Consider the following 15227-nt stretch of genomic DNA (forward strand, 5'->3'; position numbering starts at 1 on the left):
GGCTCGAAGGGCTCGATAGCCCACTTCTATTGTGACAAGGGTTTCCATTTTTTTTGTTAAAATTTGAGAATTTATATTTTTAAACTGAAAAGAGATTCCATCGATGCTGGAACTGTTAACAGTTACTGGAAGGTTTGGACTGAGAATGGAACTGTAAACAGTTACTGGAAGGCATCCATTTTCAAATAAAAACCCAGCAGTAGTTGTTTTGGCTTGGAGAGATGTTTGCAGAGAAGTGACCAGCCAAAATTTATAGATGTCATAAGACTGGACTTTTCAGTTTCAGTTTGAACTGTTAAAAAGCCAGTTTGCTTTTTGACCTGCCAGGAGACTACCAGCCCATCTTTCTCCTGAAAAGAAATCCTGCATCAAGGGATTCCTATTTCCTCCTGTTTTTGATGAATCCCTGCATCTTTGAAGAAACCTTGCATCAAATGAGAGGGAAGAAACCTTGAAACTGCCTCTCTGCTGAATGACTTATTTGGAGCTTTCTGTAGCTGCATCTCTTGGAAAGCCTACCTAAACTGATCTTCAACATTGCCTGGAAGGAATTGTTCAGGGAAGATCCTAGTGAAAGCTGCCTATTCACATTTGAGATGCCTAACCAACACACAGGATATTTTTCCATACCTTCTTTTCAGCCTAAGTGTTTTTTTTTATTCCTTCGATTTACAGCTGTAAACAAAAATCTCTTTTATTTTCCCAATTAATTGGTTGTGTACGTATTTGTGTGTGTGTGTGAAGGCTAGGATAAATAAGGGGCTTTAATATTTCAATGTGTTTGTATGTTTTACTTCATTATTGGTGAAAACTTGGTTTTATCATAAACTGATAATTTTGTTGTTTATTAAAGAAACCTGGTTGGTGTGCTTTATTCTGGGAAAAATAGAGTATATGATTGACTGTTTCGCTAAGTGGGAAAATGTAAATATATGTTGTGACCTGTGGAGAAGTGGGACTGAATAACAGTGCAGTCCTCCCGCCTCGATCGGTACCCTATTTCTTATGTTTTTATGTAAAGGACCAGAATACTGACTTTTCGTTATAAACCAGTCCTCCCGCCTCGATCGGTACCCTATTTCTTATGTTTTTATGTAAAGGACCAGAATACTGACACTTCGTTATAAACCAGGATCAAGTCCAGACCTCTGCTGAAAATGTCCTATGCAAAAATGGACATCCACTCATTGTCAATGTTAGTCCATTGCATGTCTATATAAAAATTACAGTTAGTTTGCAACCTCATTCATAATGCACCAAAGAGAGCAAGTATTAGAAAGGGTAGATTTTCCTGATTTTTGTATCAAGACGCATTAGATTACCTGGGTCCAATGAATACACGAAAGTCAGAAGGGACCTCTTATGGGGCATGTGCACCTCTCAACCTAATTTTCCTATGCTCAGTGAACTTGGGGGCAAGACCAAGAAGATTTTGCCTGATAGATTAATACTGGTGGAGGAAAGAATATTCTGATGTAGTTGGGTTAAGCCACATTGTTGACAAAATGTGAAAAGAGCTTTACCCTGCTTCTATCCTCCCTGAAATATGACAGGGGAGTATCTGTGTTGGAACAATTGTGGGAAAATATTTGTCTCCCAGAAATGAAGTTCCTCCTCTTAATAAGTCCAATAGCACATTTCAATTTATTACTGCACCCATTGGCACCTGGAGGCTAACACGCCCTTTTTGCCAGTGTGACTTATCTTCACTTAGTCATAGATCAGCTGGTGAACCAATAGAATTTGTTTCTCATCTGTAAACCTTTTGTGTGGTGGCATCCAAGGGTAAAATGCAAGGAAAGATGAAAGATAAATGATCACAATCATGAAAGAAATGCGAAGGTTAAAAATTGGGTTCCTTTATTCTGCTGCCTTTTTATCATTCATCAATCCTTTCTCCTTGGCAGGAAACAAATGTTCTGATTGGCACAATTGCTGTGACTCTTGTAAATAAATTGTAGTAGTAAAGGCAAAGGTTTAAAATACTTGGTTTCCTATTCTGAGGTACAGTCTGTTCCTCACATGTTACATCATGTATTTCTCATTGTTTACTATGTAGTTGGAAAAATTTACTTTTGTTAAACTTTTTTTTTTTAGCCTGTAAGCTGAAGTATGAGACTTCATTGATTTAAAAATTGGATATTTTGAAAAGTTTAACTCGCAGATTCTATGTGACATCACTCATGATAAGACAGAAGATATGCTGTATTATAAGGAGTGGAACATTATTTTCATGTAATGCATAATGCTTTATTTGCTATCCAGCCTGCCGTTTTAAGACCACAAGGTTTCCTGCGCTCAGTTGGAGGTTATTGCTTTTTTAATGTTTTCTTTTTAATGTTAGAGCTGAAGTGTGATGGATGCATTGAAAGACTTATTTATTTATCCCATATTCAAAGTTATGCTTATGCATCTACTTCCTGTAAGTGCCACACTTAAATTCCTGTAACAGTCTTCTGGCACACTTGTCTATCACAATTCAATGCACTTCTTTGATTCACTTACCTCTGAGTCTTCTAAACTTGGTACAGTTTTATACTTACCTCTGAGACCTCTATAAAGCAGGTGACACTGTTGTTCATGGTGTCAACACCTTGGAGCTCTTAAAGCCAGCCTTTTGGCCTGATGCTTCTCCCTGTTGATGTTTCTCCTCCTTCCAACTCTCGTGACCAGATCCTGAAGTCTGAGCAGTTCCCTCACAATTGATTATTGCCAGGAACCAGATTTAACTTCCCTCGGGTGTCTTCAGTGCTTTTAAAATAAGAAAAGCATCTGCACTTTTTAAGCCAAAGCCAGGCAATGGCCAAGTTCCTGGCTTTTGTGTCTTCTGGGGAGCTGAAGACTTTGGGAGTTTAGGTTGAGGGGGATGTAGGTCTTGGATTCCGGTTGTGCGTGGTGGAAAACAATCAACAGTATTTATTTTTAATAACAGAAGCTTCCCCAAATTGCTCCCAAATATCATGAACACACCCTCCTTCCCTCCTGTGTTGCTGTTCCCACTGCCTGTTGTTTGCTGGCTGTTCCATGCTGTGGTACAGACCTTTCTTTTGTTCCGATGAAGGGTCACTGACCCGAAACGTTAACTCTGCTTCTCTTTCCACAGATGCTGCCAGACCTGCTGAGTGGTTCCAGCATTTCTTGTTTTTATTTCAGATTTCCGGCATCCGCAGTATTTTGCTTTTCTTTTCATTTGTTGCTGTTTCTACTGCCCCCAGCTTGTTCGCTGTTTTCTGCTGGTTTTGAAGCACAGAGGGATCGGGTTTAGCCAAAGCACAATTGAAGTTGAGGAACAACAGCTCAAGCCAGGGGACGCACCTTCAATTGGGTTGTAAACTGGCACAAAGAGCCAATGAAGGAAACAAATTTGATATTAAAGTGAAATGGGGAAACTTTCTGAAATAAAGTTAAATATTAAAAGAGAAAACATAACTGCATGGAACACTGTAACTTATCCGTAGCACACTTCCGGGAATTAAGCTGGGATATGCAATTTGGAAGAGTATCTGTGTCACCTAGTGAAGGTAATTATAATGGTAATTCTTCTTCTTCTTCTTCTTCTTCTTCTTCTTCTTCTTTGGCCTCCTTGTCTCGAGAGACAATGGGTAAGCGCCTGGAGGTGGTCAGTGGTTTGTGATGCAGCGCCTGGAGTGGCTATTAAGGCCAATTCTAGAGTGACAGACTTTTCCACAGGTGCTGCAGATAAAATTAGTTGTCAGGGCTGTTACACAGTTGGCTCTCTCCTTGCTGCGCTTCTGTCTTTTTTCTTGCCAACTGCTAAGTCTCTACGACTCGCCACTCTTTAGCTGCGCCTTTATGGCTGTCCATCAGCTCTGGCGATCACTGGCAACTGACTCCCATGACTTGTGGTCAATGTCACAGGACTTCATGTCGTGCTTGCAGACGTCTTTTGAAGGGGAGACGTGACCAGTGGGTTTGATACCAGTGACAAGCCCGCTGTACAATGTCTCCCTGGGGATCCTGCCATCTTCCATGCGGCTCACGTGGCCAAGCCATCTCAAGCGCCGCTGGCTCAGTAGGGTGTATATGCTGAGGATGTTGGCTGCCTCGAGGACTTCTGCGTTGGAGATACGGTCCTGCCACCTGATGCCAAGGTTTCTCCGGAGGCAGCGAAGATGGAATGAATTGAGACGTCGCTCTTAGCTGACATACGTTGTCCAGGCCTCGCTGCTGCAGAGCAAGGTATTGAGGACACAGGCTTGATAAACTTGGACTTTTGTGTTCCGTGTCAATGCGCCATTTTCCCACACTCTCTTGGCCAGTCTGGACATAGCAGCGTACACCTTTCCCATTCGCTTGTTGATTTCTGCATCTAGAGACAGGTTACTGGTGATAGTTGAGCTGAGGTAGGTGAACTCTTGAACCATTTCCAGAGCGTGGTCACCGATACTGATGGATGGAGCATTTCTGACGTCCTGTCCCATGATGTTTGTTTTCTTGAGGCTGATGGTTAGGCCAAATTTGTTGCAGGCAGCCGCAATCCTGTCGATGAGTCTCTTCTGTGTGGGATGTTAATGCAGCATCGTCAGCAAAGAGGAGTTCCCTGAAGAGGACGTCCCGTACTTTGTTCTTCGCTGTAAGATGGGCAAGGTTGAACAACCTGCCATCTGATCTTGTGTGGAGGAAAATTCCTTCTTCTGAAGACTTGAACGCATGTGAGAGCAGCAGTGATAAGATGATCCCAAACAGTGTAGGTGCGAGAACACAGCCCTGTTTCACGCCACTCAGGATAGGAAAGGGGTCTGGAATTGGGGATCACGTGTAGGGTGTCAAAGTTTGCAGCTGACACTAAGATGAGTGGCAGAGCAAAGTGTGCAGATGACTGTGAAACTTTGCAGAGGAACATAGATACACTGAGTGAGTGGGCAAAGGTCTGGCAGATGGAATACAATGTTAATAAATGTGAAGTCATTCATTTCGGTAGGAATAACAGTAAAAAGGATTATTACTTGAATGGTAAAAAGTTGCAGCATGCTGCTATGCAGAGGGACCTGGGTGTCCTTGTGCATGAATCGCAGAAGGTTAGTCTGCAGGTACAGCAAGTAATTAGGAAGGCAAATGGAATTTTGTCCTTCATTGCTAAAGGGATTGAGTTTAAAAGCAGAGAGGTTATGTTGCAGCTGTATAGGGTACTGGTGAGGCCGCACCTGGAGTACTGTGTGCAGTTTTGGTCTCCTTACTTGAGAAAGGATGTACTGGCACTGGAGAGGGTGCAGAGGAGGTTCACTAGGTTGATTCCGGAGTTGAGGGGGTTGGCTTATGAGGAGAGACTGAGTAGATTGGGATTATATTCATTGGAATTCAGAAGAATGAGGGGGGATCTTATAGAAACATATAAAACTATGAAGGGAATAGATAAGATACAAGTAGAGAGCATGTTTCCACTGGCAGGTGAAGTCAGGACAAGAGGGCATAGCCTCAAGATTAGAGGGAGCAGATTTAGGACTGAATTGAGAAGGAACTTCTTCACCCAGAGGGTTGTTAATCTATGGAATTCCTTGCCCAGTGAAGTAGTTGACGCTACTTCAGTAAACGTTTTTAAAGCTAAGGTAGATATCTTTTTGAGCAATAAAGGAATTAAGGGATATGGTGAGAGTGCGGGTAAGTGGATCTGAGTCTACGAAAAGATCAGCCATGATCTTATTGAATGGCGGAGCAGGCTCGAGGGGCCGGACGGCCTACTCCTGCTCCTAGTTCTTATGATCTTATGATGAGGCACCGTTATGCTGAATTGTGCCTTTCATATTTTTTTGGAATGAGGTGATGATACTTAGTAGCTTTGGTGGACATCTGATCTTTGCTCGTCGTCTGAAGAGACCACTTCTGCTGACGAGGTCGAAGGCTTTGGTGAGATCAATGAAAGCAACGTAGAGGGGCATCTGTTGTTCGCGGCATTTCTCCTGTAGCTGGCGAAGGGAGAACAGAATGTCAATGGTGGATTTTTCGGTTCGAAAGCCACACTGTGCCTCAGGGTAGACACGCTCAGCCAGCTTCTGAAGCCTGTTTAAAACCACTCGAGCGAAGACTTTCCCCACTATGCTGAGCAGGGAGATTCCACGGTAGTTGTTGCAGTCACCGTAGTCACCCTTGTTCTTATAGAGGGTGATGATATTGGCATCGCGCATGTCCTGTGGTACTGCTCCCTCATCCCAGTACAGGCAAAGCAGTTCATGGAGTGCTGAGAGTATAGCAGGCTTGTCACTCTTGATTATTTCAGGGGTAATGCCGTCCTTCCCAGGGGCTAGAGAATCAATGGCATCACTGAGTTCCGATTTTGTTGGCTGTTCGTCCAGCTCACCCATGTCTGGCAGAGACTGGGCTGCATTGAGGGCGGTCTCAGTGACAACATTTTCCCTGGAGTACCGTTCTAGGTCGTGCTTCACTCAGCGGTCCATTTGCTTCTGTTGGTCAGTGATCGTGCCCCCTGATTTGGATTTGAGGGGGGCGATCTTCCTGATGGTTGGCCCAAAAGCTCTCTTAATGCCATCATACATTCCTCAACGAGCTCAGTAGACTCAATATGGACATTGCAGCGCTTCAGGAGACACGACTCCCTGAGAGTGGATCTCTAACAGAGCAAGACTACACCACCTTCTGGCAGGGTAGGGATCCTGAAGAACCAAGACAGCATGGAGTGGGCTTTGCCATCAGAAACTCTTTGCTCAGCATGACAGAGCTACCTTCAATTGGCTTGGAACGCATACTGTCCATCCGACTGCTCACCGCCTCTGGTCCAGTACACCTACTCGGCATCTATGCTCCAACACTCTGCTCCCCACCTGAAGTTAAAGACCAGTTCTATGAGGAACTCCAGAATATCATTAATAGCATTCCCAATACCAAACATTTGTTCCTGCTGGGGGACTTCAATGCCAGGGTTGGGGCCGACCATGACTCATGGCCCTCCTGCCTTGGGCGCTATGGTATTGGAAGGATGAATGAGAATGGACAGAGACTGCTGGAGTTGTGTACCTATCACAACCTCTGCATCACCAACTCGTTCTTTCATACTAAACCCTGTCACCAGGTTTCATGGAGGCACCCAAGATCATGTCGTTGGCACCAGCTAGACCTCATCGTCACAAGGCGAGCCTCTATAAACAGTGTCCAAATCGCACGCAGCTTCCACAGTGTGGACTGCGACACCGACCACTCCCTGGTGTGCAGCAAAGTTAGACTCAAACCCAAGATGCTAAATCACTCCAAGCAGAAGGGCCACCCACGCTAACAGAATTTCCTATCCACAGCTGTTACATAAGTTTCTAAATTCACTTGAAAAATCCTTTCAAAACATTCCTGCAGGGGATGCAGAGACCAAGTGGGCCCACGTCAGAGACACCATCTATGACTCAGCAGTGACCACCTATGGCAAACTTGAGAAGCAGAATGCAGACTGGTTTCAATCTCACTTTGAAGAGCTGTAACCTGTCATAGTCGCTAAGCACATTGCACTATTGAACTACAAGAAAGCCCCCTGCGGATTAACATCCATAGCACTTAAAGTAGCCAGAAGCGCTGCACAAAGAACAGCCAGGCGCTGTGCAAATGACTACTGGCAACACCTATGCAGTCATATTCAGCTGGACTCCAATAATGGTAATTATCCACAGTAATACCCATGTGTTACCCTAGGGTTGATGGGCACAGCAAAATTGTGACACCTTGGCATGACAACATCATAACACAGCAAGTAAGCGTGACAAACAGAAAATGTGTGCTGAATGGAAGACTTAATATTCTCTCTATCTCCCTATAAATGTCATATATTTTATATATATCAGGCTAGGTAAGGGAAAGTTTTTCATCTTTGGCTTCTGATAAATATTGCATAAAAGAAAATACCGAGGGTAGTACATCCAACATACATGTGCCTTTAACCCTAAATTCAAACTCCGATGAATGCTTCCTACTGGCAAAGGGAGACATACTGTTTGTCCTCCCTGGCTGAAGTTCCCCAGCATGCCTGTTCCATGAAAAGAAGCCCTATAAAAAACATTACTCAGAAACTCATTTGAAACATTATTTACTGTCTTGTAGAGATTCTGAGTACACATCCAGCAGGAATGAAGTCTATGGGGGATGGTAGAGTTAAACTGCTTACCGGTAGAATAACCTCTGTTAAATGAATGAAAGGAATTCCACAACAGAACATTTTAAATAGTGTTTCCAGGTGACTTTTGTTCTTTGTAATCCAAATAAAATGAAAATCACCAAATGAGCTTTGTTCATTGATCTTTCAGTACACACTGTGCTCCAAATTGCAGCCATAATCGGTGCCCCAAATATACAGCTGTATCAATTCCTGTTTATTTTTTTTTTAAATTCAGGTTTTCCAGGAACTCAAAGACAAAGAGATCAGCAAAACATTTAGAAAAGCCATCAACAAAAAAGAGGGAATTTGTGCTATTGGTGGACTGTCTGACCGCTCCAGCGAAGGAACACAACATTCTTATCAAGGTACATCCCCTCCTTCCTTCAGGGAGTTTGCTTTTTGACCAGACCACTCAGCAGTTCTTGGTGGCGGTGGGTTAGACACAGCACATTGGTGGTCGAACACTGGGCTTTCTGTCTTGAGACCTAAGTTCAAATTCAGGTCAAATTGATGGGATGAGAATCACGATTGCTGGTTGTAGGGATTCTAAGCATAATCCAATACAGAATTCAGGAGAAACTTCTTTACCTGAAGAGTAATAAGAATGTGGATTATGCCAGGGCCAGCCAAAATATCAGGGGAGACTGATTGGATAACTACAGTACTCATTGAATAATGAGCTTATGAGTGGAAGTAGGTAGTGGTTACCACATGAATGGCGTTGTTTATCATGTTATGTGCCTAGTTCAATCAACCATTTATAACACCTGCATTTTAATTTGGGAGGGAACATTATAATTTAATTATTTTTGTAGCTCAAAATAATCCATGGAAACTTGTTTATGTTGACTGTCTTTGCGAAATCTGCCTATGGAAATATATTTTTATTTTTCCCCATGAATGTTATCAGTTACCTTTAATGGGCACATTGTGTGCTGAATTGAAAAGATCTATGTCTCTGTAGAAGTCAGTCTGAACTCCATAAATAACCAATAAGCTAATTGTGTTTTTTTAATCTCTTGGCACTGGCTTTGGGAAACAATTTTTTTCTTTGCTGAAACATTGTCTTAGTGTTGCTTCAAAATTTAAAGCCATTACTTCTTTGACCTTTACAGCAGAAGTAGATTTTGATAGATATTTTCCTAATTTAGACCTTAATTTCATTTATTTGGTGCCACATTGCTGTGAGACTTGTCCAGCATGAAGGCTCATTTTAGAAGATGTTAAATAAAGATAGAAGACAATTTCCTAAATATTTTTCACATTTTTATTGAGTACCTTTTTTTTTGTTGGTCCAGTTGTGGCCTTGCACTTGATCATTGGAAGTCAAAGCCTGCTAACAAATTATTTTATCTTCTCCTACGATTTCTTGGCCTTTATTGCAAGGGGATTGGAGTACAGGAATAAAGAAGTCTTCCTAAAATTGTACAGGGCTTTGGTGAGACCGCGCCTGGAATATTGTGTGCGGTTTTGCTCTCCACATTTAAGAAAGGATAAACTTGCACTGGAGGCAGTGCAGCGAAGATTGACTAAATTGATTGCTGGGATGACTGGGTTGTCCTCCGAGTAATTTGTGCCTAGATGCTCTGGAGTTTAGAAGATTGAGAGGCAATCTAATTGAGACATACAATATTCTGAAAGGGCTTGATATGGTAGAAGCTGAGAGATTGGTTCCGCTGGTCGGGGAATCTAGATTGTGGGGTCACAGTCTCAGGATAAGGGGCCAATCATTCAGGACTGAGATGAGGACAAATTACTACACTCGAAGGGTTGTGAATCTTTGGAATTCTCTACCCCAGAGGGTTGTGGATGCTCCATCATTGAATACATTCAAGGCTGGGGTAAACAGATTTTTGGCCTCGCAGGGAATCTAGGGATATGGGGAGCGGGCAGGAAAGTGGAATTGAAGTCCAAGATCAGTCACGATCGTATTGAATGGTGGAGCAGGCTCGATGGGCCATATGGTCTACTTCTGTTCCTATTTCTTGTGTTCTTGTGTTCTCTTTTGGCTTTTTCTTCCTCCGTCTCTCGCTATTCAGTTACTTTTTTTTCGGTGTGAAATGCTTTGAGACATTTCTAAGAAACTTGACAGGACATTATGATAAATACAAGCCTTTTTGGTATTGTTGGACGGATGTTCATATGGACATGTTGATAAAGAGCTTCTTTACATCAGTTTCTCGTACAGAGGCCATTTAAAGCTTTCACGTGAATATATAAAATTTATAGCAGATGCGTTGTTAACCTGATTTGTCTACTATAAACGTTAGATGCTAAAAGCATCATTAGCCCCAAACACCCACAAGAGGGTTTTGAGGGTAGTAAAGATTACAAAGCTAAAGTGACAAAGAAAGACTTGCATTTATATAGTGCCTTTCAGAACCTTATGACTAACCTTTGAAATGAAGTCACTGTTGTAATGTAGGGAATGCAGCAGCCAGTTTGTCCACAGCAATGTGATATTAAACTGATGATCTGTTTTAGTGAAGTTAATTGAGGGATAAATATTGGCCAGTGCACCAGGGATAGCCACCCCCCGTTCTTTGAAATAGTGCCACCTGAGAGAGCAGATGGAATCTTGGTTTAACATCTCGTCTGCAAGATGCACCTCCAACAGCGCAGTGCTGGAGTAACAGCCTAGAATTTTGTGCTTCCGTGGGACTTGAACCCACAACCGCTCACTCAGACCCCTGAGCCATGGCTGATACTTGAGCTCATACCTTTAATACACTTGGAATCATATGACAGATCCTGGAGGCTGAATCAAATAAACTACACAAAGCTGTAATTTCCATGTTAATTTTTGAAAGACATTGACAAAGGTGAAAGCAGTTTGGGAACTTTGAAATTGATTGGCTCACATTGAAGATGCAAGGCATTAGTAACTTGGGTTTCTTGCTGTAGGAAATAGTTAAAGTTAAGACAAAACAATATCCACTGGGATGAATTTCTCTGTATATAATTGGCCACTCCACCTCTCTGATTCCTAACATCCATTACACATTCACCAGGTCAGTTTATAGGCAGTGGCTGGAACCACTGCTCGCCCTGTGGCACCAAGGGCTTCGACCTCTTTTATTGTGATTTGTGCCAAATGAGTAATTATAGCTGAATTGTATGAGTGCGCTTGGAAGTCAACAGCGTGCCCGCACTCAGCGGCCGGCGCTGAGCCCCCGCAATATTACATTTGGGGGCTCATTTAAATGGAGGGGGCAGAATGGCCGCCCCCGATGATGTAGAGGGGGCAGCTGCCGTGACTTCGGCAACGGTGTCCGGCGCAACTGCGCAGGCGCCGGCACCATTTTTAAAGGGCTTCAAGCCCTTCATGAGAGTTTTAAATATTTAAAGGTGACGGTTTGATAAATATTTCAATAAAAGTTTAGTTTAACTTAGAATCCCCTCTCCCACCCCCCACTGAGTGCTCAATACATAAATTGACCTGCCTCCCAAAAAACACTTTCTAAATTCTGAACTCCACCCCCCCCAAACTTCAGCATCTTTGACCCTCAACCTCTTCCCAACATCCCCACGACCAATAGGAATAGTTTTGCCCACTCCCTCCCCCTTCCTGCCCTGATAATTTTAGTCCTCCCCCCTCCCGACCAGTATCTTGCCTTGGAACTCCGTATGGTGTTCTGAAGGCACACGAGTTGTGGCCGTTGGCTGTAAAATCGGTGTGGCACGACCGCAAGTGGCAGGTAAGTTCATTTGCATGCTTATTACCCTCATTTGAATATTTTAATGAAGGCAGTGGGGTGGGGGGGGGGGGGTGGGTGGGCCGCACTGAGGCCTGACCGCTGCCACTAACATCTGGCGGGGCCTTCTCGGTGTCATGGCGGGCTGCTCCCACTAACATTTTACGGGCCTCCCCGCCACAACTCACGACGTCGAGGGGCTGGTAAAATCCAATCCATAGTTTCTTTTGTTTTGTCTAATTTGTGTTGCCACTGAAATGTCAGGACATTTTATAGAATTTCAAATGCTCTCCATTAGCAAAGAAGGTTCAAAGAGCTTAATGAGTTGCTGGAAATGGTCAGTATACTTCTCATGTAATTGGTGCCCCCTGTGTAATTGATTTCTATGATGTATATTTTTATTTTATGATTTCTATGATGTAAATGTTTATAGGAAATTGTCTGGTGTCGATGTTCGTTGCCATAAGCATGGGCAGTATAAGTGGTGGAAGCTGCACTTGAACAGGGAAAGATTTGCTAGGTTATGGGTAAAGAGCAGGGGAGTAGGACGAATTTAATACTCTTTCAAAGAGTTGGCACAGGCGTGATGAGGCAAACTGCCTCTTTCTGTGCTGTATTGTTCTATGATGGCCAGCCACAAAAGTGGAATGCTTGTCCAGAATGGAAGCATTTTTCTTTCTTCAGCTATTTTAAAATAAAATTATAGAGATTTGTCGTGCCGTCGACACAAACGATCAAAAGAGTTACACCTCTTTTTATTTGTTCGAGGGATGTGAGTGTTGCTGGCTAGGCCAGTATTTTTTAGATTAGAGATACAGCACTGAAACAGGCCCTTCGGCCCACCGAGTCTGTGCCGACCATCAACCACCCATTTATACTAATCCTACACTAATCCCATATTCCTACCAAACATCCCCATCTGTCCCTATATTTTCCATACCACCTACCTATACTAGGGGCAATTTCTAATGGCCAATTTACCTATCAACCTGCAAGTCTTTGGCATGTGGGAGGAAACCGGAGCACCCGGAGGAAACCCACGCAGACACAGGGAGAACTTGCAAACTCCACACAGGCAGTGCCCAGAATCGAACCCGGGTCCCTGGAGCTGTGAGGCTGCAGTGCTAACCACTGCGCCACTGTGCCGCCGTATTTATAGCCCATCCCTATTTGCCCTTGAGATGGTGATGGTGAGCTGCCTTCTTGAACTGCTGCAGTTCTTGTACAACTACAATTAAAGGAAAAATAGCTGAAACAAATAAAATTATCATTTGAATCTTCCCTGAACACTTAATCATTAAGCCCCGGTCAGAAACTGTGGAGCAAGATGCAACTGAACAGATTTATGAACTTTTGCTTTGTGTCTCCCAGTATTGAACCATATTGTACTCCATACTACCATGATACAAGTTTCTTTCAATGTTTTCAGAATCACATCATCAATCTTGGTGCAGAGGTTGCTTTAAAACATATAGTTGCATGCTACATATACTAAATATTTTTCATGTTGCTTACATTATTTTCCTGTTCATGACCACTGACTGAGGCTGATCCGGACTGTTTGCTGCCTTGGTGTCATATTTGATGGTGAGGTGAGCTTCCGACTACATATCCGCACTCTCACGAGATTGCCTATTTCCACCTTTGTAACATTGCCTGCCTCTGCCCTTGCCTCAGCTCATCTGCTGCTGAAACACTCATCCATGCCTTTATTACCTCTCGACTTGACTATCCAACACACTGTTGGCTGGTCTGCCACATTCTATCCTCTGAAATTCTGCTGCCTGTGTCTGAACTCCCACCAAGTCCCATTCATCAATCACCCCTATGTTCGCTGATCTACAATGGCTCCCGGTCAAGCAATGCCTCAGTTTTAATTGTCATCCTTGTTCTCCAATCTCTTCATGGCATCACCCCTCCTCATCATTGCAATCTTCTTCAGCCTTGCAACCCTCTCATGTATCTGCACTTCTCCTATTCTATTCTCTTGAGCATCCCTGATTTTAATCACTCCACCTTTGGTAGCCATGCCAAGGCTGTAAGCTTTGAAGTTCCCTCCCTAAAGTTCCCTCCCTAAAGTTCCCTCCCTAAAGTTCCCTCTCTACTTCCCTTTCTTCCTTTAAGACACTCCTTAAAACCTACCTCTTTGATCAAGCTTTTGGTCATCTACCCCAATATTTCCTTGTATGTCTTGGTGTCAGACTTTGTTTAATAATGCTCCTCTGCTGTGTCTTGAGACATTTTACAATGTTAAAGGTGCTATATAAATACAAGTTGTTTTATTAGATAGAGTGAACTGGAAAGTTTATAATCTCACTGAGAAACTCAGCTTGATTTACAGATGTCATTTGAAGATTATAGCCTCCAACATTGTGATATTTAAAAAATAATGCTTACAATATATGAGAGAAAGCATCACTCTTCCTCCCCTCGAAAAATGGAATTTACTACTGCTGCCGGTGAATAGCAGTCAGTGCACATTTCAAGTAGTGTGCCTGCAGACAATTCCAGTGATGATGATGCTTTCCTCAACATGCTTATGCCTGTCACATGGATAGATGTTGGTGAGAATATCAGGCAGAATTAAAGTGCATATGAGACACTGAAACGTCAGCACAGCAATGCTGAAGCTGCCTGCTGACTTCTGTAATAAAGTGGCTCCACAAACAGAAGCTGTAGAAACCCTCTATCACTGAATCTTGTACAAAGCCAGTTTGTACCTATCAGTACCCCTTTCTGTGCCAATTTATTATCTTTCAAAAATCTGTTGTTCAGTTTTAGAGAAGTTGCCACAAAAGTCCAGCCTGTTGAGGATTTTTTTTTTTTTTAAACATTGCAGGGAACAACCTATTTTGCTCCTTGCTCCTTGATTTCATACAAAGCAAATCCATTAAGAGCAATGGATTAAATTAGCTCACTCTGAGGCACAGTCCCCCTCTCTCCACAATACTGCAGAGATGTGTCAGAGCTGTCCGTGTTCTCAAAGATAATTGCAGGAACAGTATTAGGAGAGTTATTAGTGATTAAATTGGATCTCCCAGTCTGCGCCAGGAACAGTTGCTGCGGCTGCAGTCAACATCTGATGCATGTTAAAATGGGATGACCGTATGGAATACCAGTAACAAAACTGCTTTTACTTGTGTTATGATCCCTGTGGAGACCACCAACAAACCAAAAGAATCAAATCCACTGACTAACCCCAAACTAGGAAACAAAAACCAAACAGACAAGCTTTCACTTTTCTAAGTTTTGCTTTAACACTCAAACCAAAACTAACATAAATTAAACATGAGTTAACAGCTAAATCATGGTGGAAATTTATATCCTAAAGGTTACACATTAACTATCAGATAAAACAAGGGTATATCTCAAGTCCTTTGGCAGCCCTGTCAGCAGGATGATGCCGAACCGTCACAAAGTCC

General features: G+C 42.9%; 1 protein-coding gene across 3 annotated transcripts in view; it reads left to right on the forward strand.

Moving 5' to 3' along the window:
• The window catches only part of LOC137375407 (plastin-1-like), a 176399-nt gene that overhangs the window by 94192 nt on the left and 66980 nt on the right, over window positions 1–15227 (forward strand). For all 3 annotated transcript variants that reach the window (XM_068042586.1, XM_068042585.1, XM_068042587.1), the window contains exon 4: window positions 8346–8475. In XM_068042586.1, the coding sequence (XP_067898687.1) occupies window positions 8346–8475 (130 nt within the window). The remainder of the gene's footprint in view (window positions 1–8345; window positions 8476–15227) is intronic.

This window comes from Heterodontus francisci, chromosome 11, assembly GCF_036365525.1.
Source record: "Heterodontus francisci isolate sHetFra1 chromosome 11, sHetFra1.hap1, whole genome shotgun sequence".
NCBI classification, from domain to species: Eukaryota; Metazoa; Chordata; class Chondrichthyes; order Heterodontiformes; family Heterodontidae; genus Heterodontus; species Heterodontus francisci.